The sequence below is a fragment of the Hylobates moloch genome, unplaced genomic scaffold, assembly GCF_009828535.3.
Source record: "Hylobates moloch isolate HMO894 unplaced genomic scaffold, HMol_V3 SCAFFOLD_11, whole genome shotgun sequence".
NCBI lineage: Eukaryota > Metazoa > Chordata > Mammalia > Primates > Hylobatidae > Hylobates > Hylobates moloch.
This window is the reverse complement of record NW_026652286.1, coordinates 40,736,090-40,750,874: the sequence shown is the minus strand read 5'-3', so window position 1 is coordinate 40,750,874 and position 14,785 is coordinate 40,736,090. Positions and strand designations below refer to the sequence as shown.

At 42.7% G+C, this 14,785-nt stretch overlaps 1 protein-coding gene across 1 annotated transcript; it reads left to right on the top strand.

Annotated features, from left to right (window-relative positions):
* Positions 1-12,242: 12,242 nt before the first annotated feature.
* On the top strand, positions 12,243-14,195 carry RBMXL2 (RBMX like 2). Its single transcript, XM_032168032.3, has one exon. It carries the CDS (start codon positions 12,414-12,416, stop codon positions 13,593-13,595), a length of 1,182 nt encoding a protein of 393 aa, XP_032023923.1. The 5' UTR covers positions 12,243-12,413; the 3' UTR covers positions 13,596-14,195.
* The last annotated feature ends 590 nt before the right edge of the window (positions 14,196-14,785 follow it).

Here is a 14,785-nt window from a genome sequence, read left to right as displayed (position 1 = left end):
CGCCCGCCTCGGCCTCCCAAAGTGCTGGGATTACAAGCGTGAGCCACTGCGCCCGGCCACAATGTAAGTTCTATGAGAACAGAAACTATGAGCCTTTTCTTCACTATTTTATTTCCAGCCTACAGCACAGTGTCTTCTTGCACATGTGGGCTATGATTCAAGAATGAATGAATGAATGAATAAAAATTGATGAATGAATGAAGAATGAATAGAAGCAAAAGCATCTTACTCTTCCAGGGAACACTTGTATTATTTTCCAACTTCCCAGCAATTTGGTGAAGTTAGGTGATCTTGTTATCATGGGAAGCCCCACAGACTCCAGCAGAAGTCACTGCCCGAAACACCTAGCTCTCTGGAGACTCCCTAGAATCGCATCCGATAGGAGTCCCGGGATTCTATCCCAGGGTGCCCCACGTTTCTGGTTGTCTTTTTACATTTCTTTAATTGGGTGTGACGAATCAGCTCTCAGGCTCTGACCTTCCGCTCCTCCTTCTGTGTCCCTGAGCCAGACGCCCTTGGAACTCGGCGTGGGGCGCCTGGTGGGGGCGCGGATGCAGCTGGAAAGGAGGTGACCCCAATTCTGGTCTCCATCACCAGAGAAAGCAGGACCCTGGACAGCGCAGAGAGCCCACAACAGCTAGCATTCCTCCCTTTAGTTCTGAGTTCTTTGCCCACAGGGGGCAATTTCGCCAATCTGAGCCGAGGTCCCAATCTCTGAAGCCACTCTCCTAAAGACAGAAATGGATTCCAGAAAAGTGGATGCTTACCATTCATTGAAGTAACATAAATATATGTGAATTAAAGGTCAAACACTCTTTTGGTTCATGCTGTTTGAATAAATGAGGGTGTATTAGTCCGTTTTCATGCTGCAGATAAAGACATACCTGAGACTGGGCAATTTACAAAAGAAAGAGGTTTAATGGACTTACAGTTCCATGTGGCTGGGGAAGCCTCACAATCACGGCAGAAGGTGAAAGGCATGTCTCACATGGCTACAGAAAAGAAAAGAGAGATTGTGCAGGAAAACTGCTCTTTTTAAAACCATCGGATCTCATAAGACTTATTCACTGTCATGAGAACAGCATGGGAGAGACTGACTACGTGATTCAGTTACCTCCCGCTGAGTCCCTCCCACAACATGTGAGAATTCAAGATAAGATTTGGGTGGGGACACAGCCAAACCATATCAGAGGGGGTTCCCAGTAGTCAAATTTATAGAGACAGAAGAATGGTAGTTGCCAGGGTCTGGAGGTGGGGTGGGGGGACATTGGAGTTGTTTAATGGGTATAGAGTTTCAGTTTTGCAAGACAGTTCTAGAGTGTTTGCACAACAATGTGAATGTACTTAACACTACTGGACTATACACCTAAAAATGACTAAGATGGAAAAGTTTTTGTGCATTTTTACCACAATTTAAAAAATAAATTGGATTAAATTAAGTTTAAAAATTGAATTAGGCTGGGTATGGTGGCTCATGCCTGTAATCCCAGCACTTTGGGAGGCTGAGGTGGGTGGATCACGAGGTCAGGAGATCGAGACCATCCTGGCTAACATGGTGAAACCCCATCTGTACTAAAAATACAAAAAATTAGCCGGGCATGATGGCGAGTGCCTGTAGTCCCAGCTACTCAGGAGGCTGAGGCAGGAGAATGGTGTGAACCCGGGAGACAGAGTTTGCAGTGAGCCGAGATAGCACCACTGCACTCCAGCCTGGGCGAAGGAGCAAGACTCTGTCTCAAAAAAAAAAGCAAAAAAAATTGAATTAGATTAAATTACATTTTAAAGAAATTAGAGGGCTGGGCACGGTGGCTCACACCTGTAATCCCAGCACTTTGGGAGGCCAAGGTGAGTGGATCACCTGAGGTCAGGTGTTTGAGACCACCCTGGCTAACATGGTGAAACCCCGTCTCTACTAAAAATACAAAAGTTAGCCGGGCATGGTGGTGGGTGCTTGCAATCCCAGCTACTCGGGAGGCTGAAGCAGGAGAATTGCTTGAACCCGGGAGGCAGAGGCTACAGTGAGCCAAGATCGCACCATTGCACTCCAGCCTGGGTGACAAGAGTGACACTCCGTCTCAAAAAAAAAAAAAAATAAATTACATTAAGTCTTTTAAAAACTAGGAGGTATCCAAATTGGGAGTCTCCCTCCCTACTACTGAAGAATTGTGGGATAGTATAGAACCATGGGGTTGTTCCACATGTCTGGACTATTGAACCAGAACTCAATCCCTGAAGATAGCGGAAACAAAGTAAGGGTCCCAGGCCACAGGCACTTGGTTCTGCTGCAGGGAAGTTTCCCTGACCTTTCTAATTGGAAAGAGTCTCATTTAATTGTCTTAGGGACTTATACCCTGAGGAGATAGGGATTTGCAAGACAATTCTTTGCATTCTCCAACTCTTCCTTGTCAGGACATAGCCCTGTGCAGATTTTCTGGGGGGCCAGAGGAAGAAGATGATTCCTTTTTCTCTTCCTCTATGGTGGATACATTTATCTTCTTCCTCTTGGAGCTTCTCTGCCCCCTAAATTCCCATCTAGAGTTACCTGTTCCAGTTACCCTCTTGGAGGATACTGAGGCCAATGTAGCCAGTAAGATGCTCTGTAGAGAATGCCCCCTCTTTGACTGGTTCTCATTCCTTTGGTGTACTCTTCTTTGTTCACCAATATTCACACCTTCACTCATCATTCAGATCTACCACAATTCTCTGCCGTTAGTTGTAAAAGGAATAAAAAGTAATCATTCTTTGTCATGGTCACATAGAGAACAGTGTATAAACACATATTCATTGTGTATTTTTGCAATTTCAGGTATTATAAGTATACATTAAAATATTACTTAATAATTTTTCAAAATAAGTAGTCTAGACCATGGGTGTTAGAATTTATGAAGACCATATATGTTAGAACCTCTTCATTGCAGTTGACTTGTGTTGGAAACAAATGCTCGGTGCCACAAAGAAGAACTAGCACTGAGACAAAGGACAAAGGGTCTCTCAGCAAGGCAAATTTACTTCTGCAGAAGGGTGCATCTCACGTATGGAGCACGGGCGAGAGCACATAGAACAAAGGAAAGCAGGGGTTTTTATTATCTCTAATGCCGCTTCTGCTTCTGTGTCTTTCCCCTATTGGCTAGGGTTGGACCCCACAATCTAAGCTGAACCCAGTTGGCTAACTTGAAAAGTGCAGGAATGCGGTTACACTGGTGGGAAGGCAGGAAGATCAGTGTCAGTGGGAGAAGCCATTGTGATGGGAGGGGTAATTCACAGCATGGGTAGCAGATGTGGAATGTGGGCTCTATAGATAAGGAATGGCAGGAAAGTTGTTTACCAGGGCAGGGGGAACACAGAGAGTAAGGAAGTCTGGCTTTGAAAGCAGGGAACAAAGGACAAGGAAACTTTAGCAAGCTAAACCTTTGAAGAAGAATTTCTTAACTATATTTAACAACTTGGCAACTGTTTAGGTATCCTGGGTACCCCATTTGCAGCTGGCATCTGAAGTGAGGGCAGCCTTATTGGGACTAAGCCCTTAAAGTGTGGGTCTGCACTAATTCCTGGTACTTAGTGTCAGAATAGAATTGTAGGACACATGGTTGGTGTCGGAAAATTAAGAATTGTTGTTGGAAAATGATATACTATCTATCCTTGATTACTACAGTAGTCTCCTAGCCAACTTGGGGGTTCCTACAACGCCCTCAGATTGAGTAATTCACTACAACCACTCACAGAACTCAAGAAAGTACTATACATTTTGTCATGAGCAATGCAAGATTAGAAATAACCAGGTCCATGCATGTTTGTGTCTTTCCACAATGTCAGGCTTTTATTGATGCTATTTCAATCACAAATGCCACCTGGAGTTCCGACGGAGACAATTCTCCATAGTACTTCCTGTTTACTCCCTAGCCAGAGCTATGGTCACACAGATTCAAGCCACTCCACAAGTCAGTCAATATGACAAACCATACATAGCAGTGTGCTTAACCAATATTCAAATGTTATATGTGAAACATTCCACAAAAGCAAAATAATATTTATCACCAAGAGGAAAAAGAGATAGTGTAAGAGTTAAAGAAAGAGGAAAGAAACACAAAACATGGCTTGGCCGTCAAAGACAGGTTTTCTTTAGTTAAAACGTGAGAGGTGCTCATGGCCGATTGTGGTCAGGATCACTTTCTCTTACAGACTAAGAGTATATATTGGTTTTAGGGTGAGGGGGCTTATCACAAGCTTGGAATGTTCATGTGTGTGGAGAAGTTTATGGCGGGGTTGGAATCTCTCAGGGAGGAGGGGAGGTTGTCTTGTGGCAGAAATCTTTCTGGCCCAGAGTGGGTTTATCTTGAGGCTGGCATCTTCCTAGCCAGAGGGGTCTTATCTAGGGGCTATCATGTCTTTGGTTAGGGAGGAATTTGAAATGTTTCTGGTTGGAGATGTTATTTGTGTTTTACGATCATGCCGACCTTAGCCATTAGGCTGATGCCCTTTGGATTTAGGCAGTTTTTTTTATTAAGGTGAACTTTAGAATTAGGGCCTTGTCCCAAATGGTGATGCTCCTGCTCTGTCGGCTAGGAGAAATGGTTAATGAATCAGTCCAGGGAAAGTGAAGAAGACAGAATCCTGGTCTAGCCAAGTGGTCTGGGTGGTCTGTTGGTCTTGCAAGGCAGAGTCTTTGACTGCAAGATAGTATCACCCAAGATGGCCATTTTGAGCTGCTGAAGGGCTAATCTTTTATAGTCACAGGGTCCTCTGATGAGAACTGATAGTGGAAGAGTTCTTGTTTGTGTCTTTATGTGATTGGATACCATCTTTATTTTTTTAATTTGTTTATTAAACAAAACATCTTATCCGTGTTGGCAAAGTATCCTATGAAATATAAAGAGGAGTCTTTTTCTAAGATGGAGTTAGTTATGTCAAGGGCGCTCTATACACTTGTGATTACAGTTTATTATAAAGGATAGGAGGGAACATCCAGATGAGGAGGTACATAAGGCAAGGAAGGGGGAAAAGTGTACAGTTTCCATGCCCTCTGTGGCATGCCACCTTCCCAGCACATCCATGTGTTTATCAACTTAAAAATTCCCTAAATCCCACTGCTTGGAGTTTTTGTATGAGATCTCATTATATAGACGTGACTGATTAAATGATTGGCCATCAGTGATTAAACACAACCTCTAGTGCCTCTCCTCTCTCTGAAAGTCAGGGTGGGAGGTAGGGCTAAAGTTCTGACCCTCCATTCACAGAGTTCGTTTCTCTGGTGAACAGCCCCCATCCTACAGTAATCTAGGGCCCCCACTATGAATCACCTCATTAGCATAAACTCAGGTATGGTCAAAGGGGCTCTTTATGGATAACAAAAGACAGTCCTACCACTCAGGAGTCTCCAAGGGTTTTAGAAGGTCTATACCAGGAACCAGGACAAGGACCAAATATATATATATATATATATATTTGTTACATCACAGGATACCCCTTGGTCTTTGACCATGGATTCTTTATAGCAAAAGGATCATCTGTCTGAGCAACATTTTGAGGAAGGAGTGTGGTATAGGAATAGGAGGCTTTTAACTCATTTTTTTTCCAATTCATTTGACTATTGATGTTGGTATTATAATTTTTACCAACAATGCAAGTGTAAAACAGTATTACATTATGGTAGATGTAACTAAAAAATAAAGTCGAAAGATGCTGGCATATTACTAGAGTCCTATTCAGTTCTTAATAATTAGTTCAGTCTATTATCATATTTCGTGAAAATGTCTCCTGGGATGAGGCCACTCCAGTTTGCAGGCTTTCATTTGATCCTGCCTAGTTCCAATAGCAGGAGTGGTGTCAGCAATAGATGGTTTCACCCTTCGAGGCATCAGATATAACTGAGTAAAAGATATTAATATCTTTTGCTCTGAGCCTCTTTCAAGGTGTTAAAGTACTATCGAGTTTCCCTCATTACAGAACCCATGTATTTGTTGCATTATCCTCATCTACTATTTCTCCTTCTCTCCATTTATACAAATTTTTCCACCTTTGGAAGGGACATTAGGTTCAACCACTGTGCTGGTCTAATTGCAGGCAGCAACACTAATCTAGCAAGTACCTCTCCATCAGCCCACTACCATTCACATAGGTAGTGTTACATAGTTATAGAAATGGGCTATTTTTACCATTAGACAATATAATTGTGTTCACGGTCAGTCCCAGTATTTCTAGATGAGGTGAAGGCACAATCTGCCCCATCAGGCCTGTAGGAATTCTGACATAAAGTTTAGAATACAGCTATACTTTATTGTTTAGGAATCATCACTGCCTTTAGCACTTGCAGTTGCAGCCTTGAGCCTGTGACCGTGAAGCAGGAAAAACAAAGTTGAAGTGACATGGGGAAGAAAGAAGTATAGTCATCAGTCATCTTCCCTGTGGGAAAAACTGCATAGTCATACCAGCATCTTCTCCCACTCCCTATCCTGCTGATCTACCAGAAAACCAGGAATCTATCTAGGAGGCGCTTGTCTCCTTGTTGTTGAGTGTGAGCACACATTTGCAAAGGCATGTAAGCCTGCTCTTCATGCTTTTATATTCTCCCATTTTAGGCAACCAATGTTTCAAATGCCCATTCCAATTCTCTACTGAATTATTATATTACTCTGAGGAAAATATCTCTCTGCCCATTCTTGAAATTATAGATTGTGAGAGATGTTCCTCAGTCTGACGAAATGTTACTTGGTAGTCCAAATTGATGCAATATCTTCTATTCCGATTCTTTGACAGTTCTCTGAATATTTGCATCTATCACTGGGTAAGGAAAGCCAAGTCCAGTGTCTGTTCCCATCAAGACCCCCTCATAGCCAGCATCAGTCCCACCTACCAGCTTGTTCAGGGTCTTCTCCCAGGGACTGTTGACACACAGCCATCTGCAGTGTCTGTCTCTTATTTTTGGAAGACAAAACAGTTTTTAGTGGTATTTTGTGCTTCAGAGGTGGAAGAGGAATATGTCTAGAGTTCATCCATCTCTACATTGCTGCAGGACCCCAGTGTCCACTCATTTCATGGACCCAGGTGGCCACTTCAAGCAAGCATACTGGGATATCTACTGGTCAATTGCAGTCACCTGCTGAACCTATAAATGGATTCTTCTGTTGGGTACCAATGTGTTCTACCTTAATGCACTCCTCCCCAAATTCTCTTGCTGATTTTCCTATGGGTATGCCTTTAATAGGCAGTTTTACATTGCTCTCTGTCTGGCCATATGGTCAGGCAATTGGTCACCATCCACAAAGCAGTAAAATCTCAAGTGGGGGATTTTTATCTTTGTTCAATTCTTCTATCACTATAAGGAAAATAGCACATAATGTTGCCCATCAAACTGGTTTGTTTTTATGTTCTTCAAACATAGTGGCCTTCCAAATAGGATGCTGTCCATTCACCTTGAAACTGCTATTTATAAACCAAACAACTTTCTGCTGGTCATTTGAGAACTATTCACAGGCTACTATCCATAGTATAGAATCTGGCACCTCCTCACAATATTCCAAAGTCAGTCCTGGGGAAAAGAGTCTACCTGCTCCTCCAGTAGTGTTTTCCTATTTTGACATAAGAAATATGTTTCGTTTCTGCTCACAGTTACTGACACAGAGGTCTTAAAACCTTTAGAACTTCCTGGGAGATAGGAGTACCCTTTGTTTTATTGAGGTGACTCTTGGCGGGCTCCTGGATAGCTTTGGGATGGCCGCTGGTCACCAGAACTACCAAGCCATGATTAGAGGTGGAGAATTTTCAGCCTCACACCCCATCCTCCAGGGAGGGGAAATGGGCTAGAGATTGACTTAATCAATTGTGTCTATGTCATGAAGCCTCCGTAAAAATCCCGAAAAGGCTGGCTTCGGAGAGCTTCCAGGTTGGTGAACACATTCACTTGCTAGAAGGGTGGCTCACTCCAGCTTCATGGGTCAGAAGCCCCTACACTCTGGACCCTTCCAGACCTTGACCTATGTATATCTTCATCTGTTGTTCATCTGTATCTTTTATCATAATCTTTATAATAGACCGGAAATGTGTTTTCCAGATTTCTGTGAGACATCATAGTAAATTATCAAACCCAAAGAGAGGGTTGTGGGAATTCCCAATTTGTGGCCAAGTCGGATAAGAAGTGTAGGTCATCTGGGGATCCACTTCTTGTGACTGGTGTCTGAAGTTGGGGGTAATCTTGTAGAAATAAGCCCTTTGAGGTCTGCAATACTTCAGGTAGTTAGTATCAAAATTGAATTGTAGGACACCCAGTTGGTGTCTGGGAGCTGGAGAACTGGTTGGTGTGGGGAAAAACTCTGTATTTCAATAAAATTTAAACTGTGGTAAAATACATATAACTGTGTTCACCATCTTAACCAGTTTGGTAGTGTTAAGTGTATTAATATTTACTGTGGTAAAATACATGTAACATGGTGTTCACCATCTTAACCAGTTTGGTAGTATTAAGTATATTCATATTTACTGTGGTAAAATACATATAACATGGTGTTCACCATCTTAACCTGTTTGGTAGTGTTAGGTTTATTCGTATTTACTGTGGTAAAATACATACAACATTGTGTTCACCATCTTAGCCAGTTTAGTAGTGTTAAGTGTATTCATATTGTTGTGCAACCAATCCCCAGAACTTTTTCATCCTGCAAAGCTGAAACTCTGTACTCATTAAGCAACAGCTCTTCATTTTCCCCTCCTAGCCCCTGGCAACTGCATTCTACTTTCTGTCTCTATGAGTTTAACTAGATACCTCATATAAGTAAAATCCTACAGTATTAGTCTTTTTGTGACTGGTTCATTTCACCTAGCATAATGTCCTTAAGGTTCATCCATGTCGTAGTGTATGTCAGAATTTCCTTCCCTAAGGCTAAATAGTATTTTCTTATGTGTATATAGAATAGTTTCTCGGTATTTATGGGGAATTGGTTCCAGGACCACCAAGGATACTAAAATCCAGGGGTGCTAAGTCCCTGATATAAAATTATGTAGTATTTGCATATAATCTGTACATATTCTCCCATATACTTTAAATCATCTTTGGATTACTGATAATACCTAATACAATGTAAATGCTACAGAAATAGTTTTTATAAGATATTGTTTATGAAATAGTGACAAGAAAATGAAGTCTGTACATGTTCACTACATACACAGTGTTTTGTGAAATATTTTTGATCCTCAGGTGGGTGAATCCATAAATGTAGAACCCACAGATATGGAGGGCTGACTATGCTACGTTTTTAAATTAATTAATCTGTCAATGGACACTTGCACTGCTCCCACTTCTTGGCTATTGTGAATACTGTTGCTACGTGTGTGTGTGTACAAATATCTAAGAACCTGCTTTCAAATCTTTTGGTTATATATCCAGAAATAGTGTTGTTGAATCCTATGGTAATCCTATTCCTAATTTTTTGAAGATCATACTGTTTTTAATAGTGGCTGTACCATTTTATATTCCCACCAGCACTACGCAGGGGTTCCAATTTCTCCACATCCTTACCAACACTTACTCTTTTTGTGCTTTTGACAATAACTATCTTAATTGATATAAGATAATAAGATTATTACATTTTCTTCAGTCATGAGGAAGTTTCAATGAACGTCTGAGATTGAGCTAGTAATTGACTCGGATGTAAATTCTCCACTTCAAAGTCCCTGTAGTTGTTGCTGGGAGGCCCTCCAGGCTTTTGCCACAAACCCTAATCTACCCTTCACACAGGTCCACTGGACACAGAATTTGTGCATCCTAGCACTTCAGGTTTTATTCTATACTGTGTAGGCTTGAACAATCTTGTTCCTTCCTATTTAGCAAATATAACTAATATTGCTTAAAGATGGAATTTATATGCCTTGTGTTTTATAGCACTAGGTAGGGAAACAGTCCCCAGTCAGACACAATATCCATTCCCAAAATACATTCAGGTAAAAGAGACACAATTATTTCACATAAAGCCTGTGTAAGCATTCCAATTTTCGCCCAAACTTTGATCTTGATCCTATCATTTTTTGCAGAGCAGAGACCCTGTTTTAGGGGCCTCTGCAACCCCTCTCCCACAAATATGGAAATAAAGGAAAATCTGGAGTTCCTTTAAAGGACATTCCATGCATCTAGCTAGCCCCAGGGAATGAAGGTAAGGAACTTCATCAAATTCCTTAAATGAATAAGGAACTTGATAAGCAAGAAAGTAACAGGAACCTAAAACAATAACCATGGAAGTGAAGAGTCAGGAGATTTTTTGTTCCCCTATAGACACTAAATATAATGTCTTAACATATGTCCCTGAGTTGTCTTTCAGAAACCCAGATCCCACCAAACAATTCCACAGGCAGGTAGACCTCAGATAAGAGGGAAGGGACTAAACTCTGTCAACCATTCTTTGTTCTAAATATCTTCCTGAGGGGCCTGGATGGAGTCACACTCAGGAGCCAAAGCTCATTCTTTTCTGCTGACTGCAAATTCTCTTCCTTCACCAACTGCAAATCAGAAAATCTTTGAATCTACCTATGACCTGTAAGCCCCGCACTTCAAGAGATATCTCTCTTTTGGGCCAATACCAATGTGTAACCTCCATGTATTGACTTATGATTTTGCCTGTAACTTCTGCTTTCCTGAAATTTACATTTTCCTTTAAAAACCTTTACCTGTAAGCCATCAGGGAGGTCAGAATTTAAGAGTAGCTGCCTGGTCTTCCTTGCTTGGAGACCTGCAAATAAATGCCCTCCTTTTTCCTGCTGCAAACCTCGGTGTGGCTATCTGGTCTTATTGTGCCAGGAGAGCATATCTCAGTTAGGTTTGATTAATAAGTGGCACAAGTGAACCCTCTGGAGCGATGGAAATGTTATAGATTTTAATGTGGGTCATGGTTACATGGATAAAAATTAAGCAGTAAACTTGATTTTATAAGTAAATTTATAAACTTAGCATTTTTAAGATAGCATTCAATAAAAACATTAAGGGCAGTCATTCAAAAAAGTAGAAATAGAAGGCATAACTTCTTCCATAGTGGAGGAAAAAGAAACAAAGACAAATCACTTACTACAAGAAAAGGCAAGAAAGATGGAAAAAAGGAAGAAGGAAAGGTATGGCTGATAGCAAAGATTTAGGAAGAAATTGCAAAAGTACCAAAAGATATAAGCATCACACAAAATGGACTAAGGTAAAAAGGTTTTTATGAATAATGAGGATCATTATATAAAAAAGGTATTCACCAGAAATACGTAGCAATTCTCAATTTTTATATATCTCACAATATAACCTTAAATTACATGAAGCAAAAACAAGACATAAAAACAAAGATAAATTTACAAATCCACAATTATGGTAAATTTTAAGACAGTTCTAGTGTTTGCCAATTCTATCAAATAAAAAATAAGTTAGAAAAGGGAAGATTTAAATATCACAAAATAAGAAAGAACTTTGTCCAACATTTAGAGAATACACTTTCTGCTCAGTATATATGGAACATTAATTACACTATATTAGGTCACAAAGCAAGTCTCAACGAAAAACAATGGATATCGTACACAGCATATTAAAAAATAACCAACAGGTACATATGTTTGAAAATTTACAAACATACTTCTTTAATACATGGTCCAAAAAGGAAATAATAAAAATGAGAAAATCTTAGGAACTGAACAACAATGAAAACAACATATATTACAGCTCAAGGCATGATATTAACCAGTGCATAGAGAATAAGTTTTAACCTTAAACATAACAATTAGAAGAAACATTTTTTAAACTCTTAATGCGCTAAGTGCCTTATTTAAAAAAATAGAACAAAATAATATAAACAAATCCAATAAATGTAGAAAAAATAAAGAAAACAGCACCAAACAAAATCAAAACAGAGGATAGACAAGGCTAAAAGCTGATTAGTTTAAAAAGATCAGTAAGGTAAAATTTAAACTTGTAAACTGTTATTACTCTATTTTTAATAATTGAAAAATGATTTTTAACTTAATTTTAGTAATAATTTAAAAAATTCATACTTTTTTTTCTGTTTGAAAATGGTTTGGGTAGCTTAGGTTTGGGATCATTACAATTGTTCTCATTAAAAGTAATAGAAAAAAATTTTTTCCACCTAACGGCTTTTCCCTGAGCTTTCAGGAGGCCATTAAAGCCGTTAAGCCTGGGTCAGGTGAACAGGAAGTTAAAGACTGAAAAGGAGACACAAAACTGCCGACTTTCCCGACGGCGAATCGGCCCTCTGGAGACAGCCGACCAATCACAGGCAGTAGGGGCGCACCCCGCAGCGGGGCTGAGGCTGCGGTTCCGGGGTCTCGGCGACTACGCGCCGCCTGACCGGTAGGAGCCGTCCTCGACGAGCGAGCTCGAAGACTGCGACTGGCGCCGCCTCATCGCCTCCCACCGCCACTGACCGACCGTTCGACCGGCAAACATGGTTGAAGCGGATCGCCCGGGGAAGCTGTTCATTGGTGGCCTCAACCTCGAAACCGACGAGAAAGCCCTCGAAGCCGAGTTTGGCAAGTATGGCCGCATCGTCGAGGTGCTCCTGATGAAAGACCGAGAAACCAACAAGTCGAGGGGCTTCGCGTTCGTCACCTTTGAAAGCCCCGCAGACGCCAAGGCCGCCGCCAGAGACATGAACGGCAAGTCCCTGGATGGTAAGGCCATCAAGGTGGCCCAGGCCACCAAACCGGCGTTCGAGAGTAGCCGGCGGCGCCCGCCGCCTCCCCGCAGCCGCGGTCGCCCGAGGTTCCTGCGCGGAACCCGTGGGGGTGGCTGCGGCCCGCGGCGTTCCCCATCCCAGGGCGGGCCCGATGACGACGGCGGCTACGCGGGGGATTTCGACCTGCGGCCCTCCAGGGCCCGGATGCCCATGAAGCGCGGGCCGCCGCCGCCGCGCAGGTCCGGCCCACCCCCCAAGAGGGCCGCGCCGTCGGGCCCGGCTCGCAGCAGCGGCGGTGGAATGCGCGGGAAGTCCCTGGCCGTGCGGGGGCGAGACGGCTACTCAGGCCCACCGCGCCGGGAGCCGCTGCCGCCGCGCCGCGACCCCTACCTGGGCCCGCGGGATGAGGGCTACTCGTCCAGAGACGGCTACTGGAGCCGAGACTACCGCGAACCCCGGGGTTTTGCCCCCTCGCCCAGAGAGTACACCCACCGCGATTACGGCCACTCCAGTGTCCGGGACGACTGTCCCTTGAGAGGCTACAGCGACCGAGACGGCTACGGGGGTCGCGACCGTGACTACGGGGATCATCTGAGCAGAGGCTCCTATCGAGAGCCCTTCGAGAGCTACGGAGACCTGCGCGGCGCCGCCCCAGGACGGGGGACACCGCCATCTTACGGAGGAAGAGGCCGCTACGAGGAGTACCGGGGCTGCTCACCCGATGCCTACAGCGGCGGCCGCGACAGTTACAGCAGCAGTTATGGCCGGAGCGACCACTACTCGAGGGGCCGAGACCGGGTGGGCAGACCAGATCGTGGGCTCTCTCTGTCCATGGAAAGGGGCTGCCCTCCCCAGCGTGATTCTTACAGCCGGTCAGGCTGCAGAGTGCCCAGGGGAGGAGGCCGTCTAGGAGGCCGCTTGGAGAGAGGAGGAGGCCGGAGCAGATACTAAGCAGGAACAGACTTGGGACCAAAAATCCTTTTCAAAGAAACTAACTAAAAGAAGAACCTGTTTTATGGTAGCTGCCCAAGGACTAGTACAAGGAAGAGTTGTTTTTACTTTTTAAGAATTTCCTGTTAAGATCGTCTCCATTTTTATGCTTTTGGGAGAAAAAACTTAAAATTCATTTAATTTAATTTTGGAATTGTTAACGTTTCTTTCAACAAGCTCATGTTAAAAGTATATGAACCTGAGTACTAGTCTTCTTATATTTACAAGTAGAAATTCGATTAATGGCTTCTTCCCTTGTAAATTTTCTTGATAAATGAGGCAAACAGTTCTAAGATCTTTCATAAACATCTGCTCACCTAAAATGGAAAAATGGATCATTCTGCTCATTTAAACAAACTAGATTTTGGGTGGAGAGTGGGAGGGATTGGTGTAGGCTACTCTTAAGATTTCAGGGTATCTTTCAAACTGAATCTTTGTTTCCAGTATTAAAAACCAAACAACCAGCAACAACAACAACAAAAGTGATTTAGATCAAATGTTTATATAAAGAAAATTATATTCACTCAGTAAATCTGAAAAGTAAATGGATAATGTTGGCCATGTTTTGCCTTTTTGCCTTTTCTTTGGGAATCTACAGGATCACCTGTCCCCTCACTCCCAAAAGTACTATTTATGTTTTGAACAACAGTGGAATACTATATCAAAGGTTTGGCCAACCAACCACAAAGCTACAAAACAAGCAAATCCAAAATCCTTCAGTTGATAGCATTCATTTTCACCACCAACAAATTTATTAAGAAACAAGTAGAAAATAAACCAATGGTGGATTTGGGGACCATAATGGCTTCCATTCCTAACTCCCAGCTACTTGCCTTTGGCTCTAGAGCCAGCCACTGAGTCCTGTGGAGAGAATTGAGCTTCTTCCCTTAGGGGTGGAGGAATCAAAAGTGAGCAGCTTCAGAGCTCAGGAGCAAAGGTCAGAGAATCCCTGAAAGAGCTTGGCGTTTCAACCTCTGAGGATCTCAGACTGGCATGAAGGGGCTGGTTTTCCTGTCCACAAAAGGCGAGGGGTTGGATGGGTTGTTTCCTAGTTTTAAGGTGGGGAGAAGGGCTTCAACAGAAAAAGATTAGAGTCTTTCTCCAAGATCTGTCAAGAGGAACGAACGTAAGTTTCCTCTTAAACATCTTTT

Bases quoted from the DNA above. Each gene is read 5' to 3' on its own strand.
- RBMXL2 (XM_032168032.3), top strand. From the start codon at position 12,414: ATGGTTGAAGCGGATCGCCCGGGGAAGCTGTTCATTGGTGGCCTCAAC.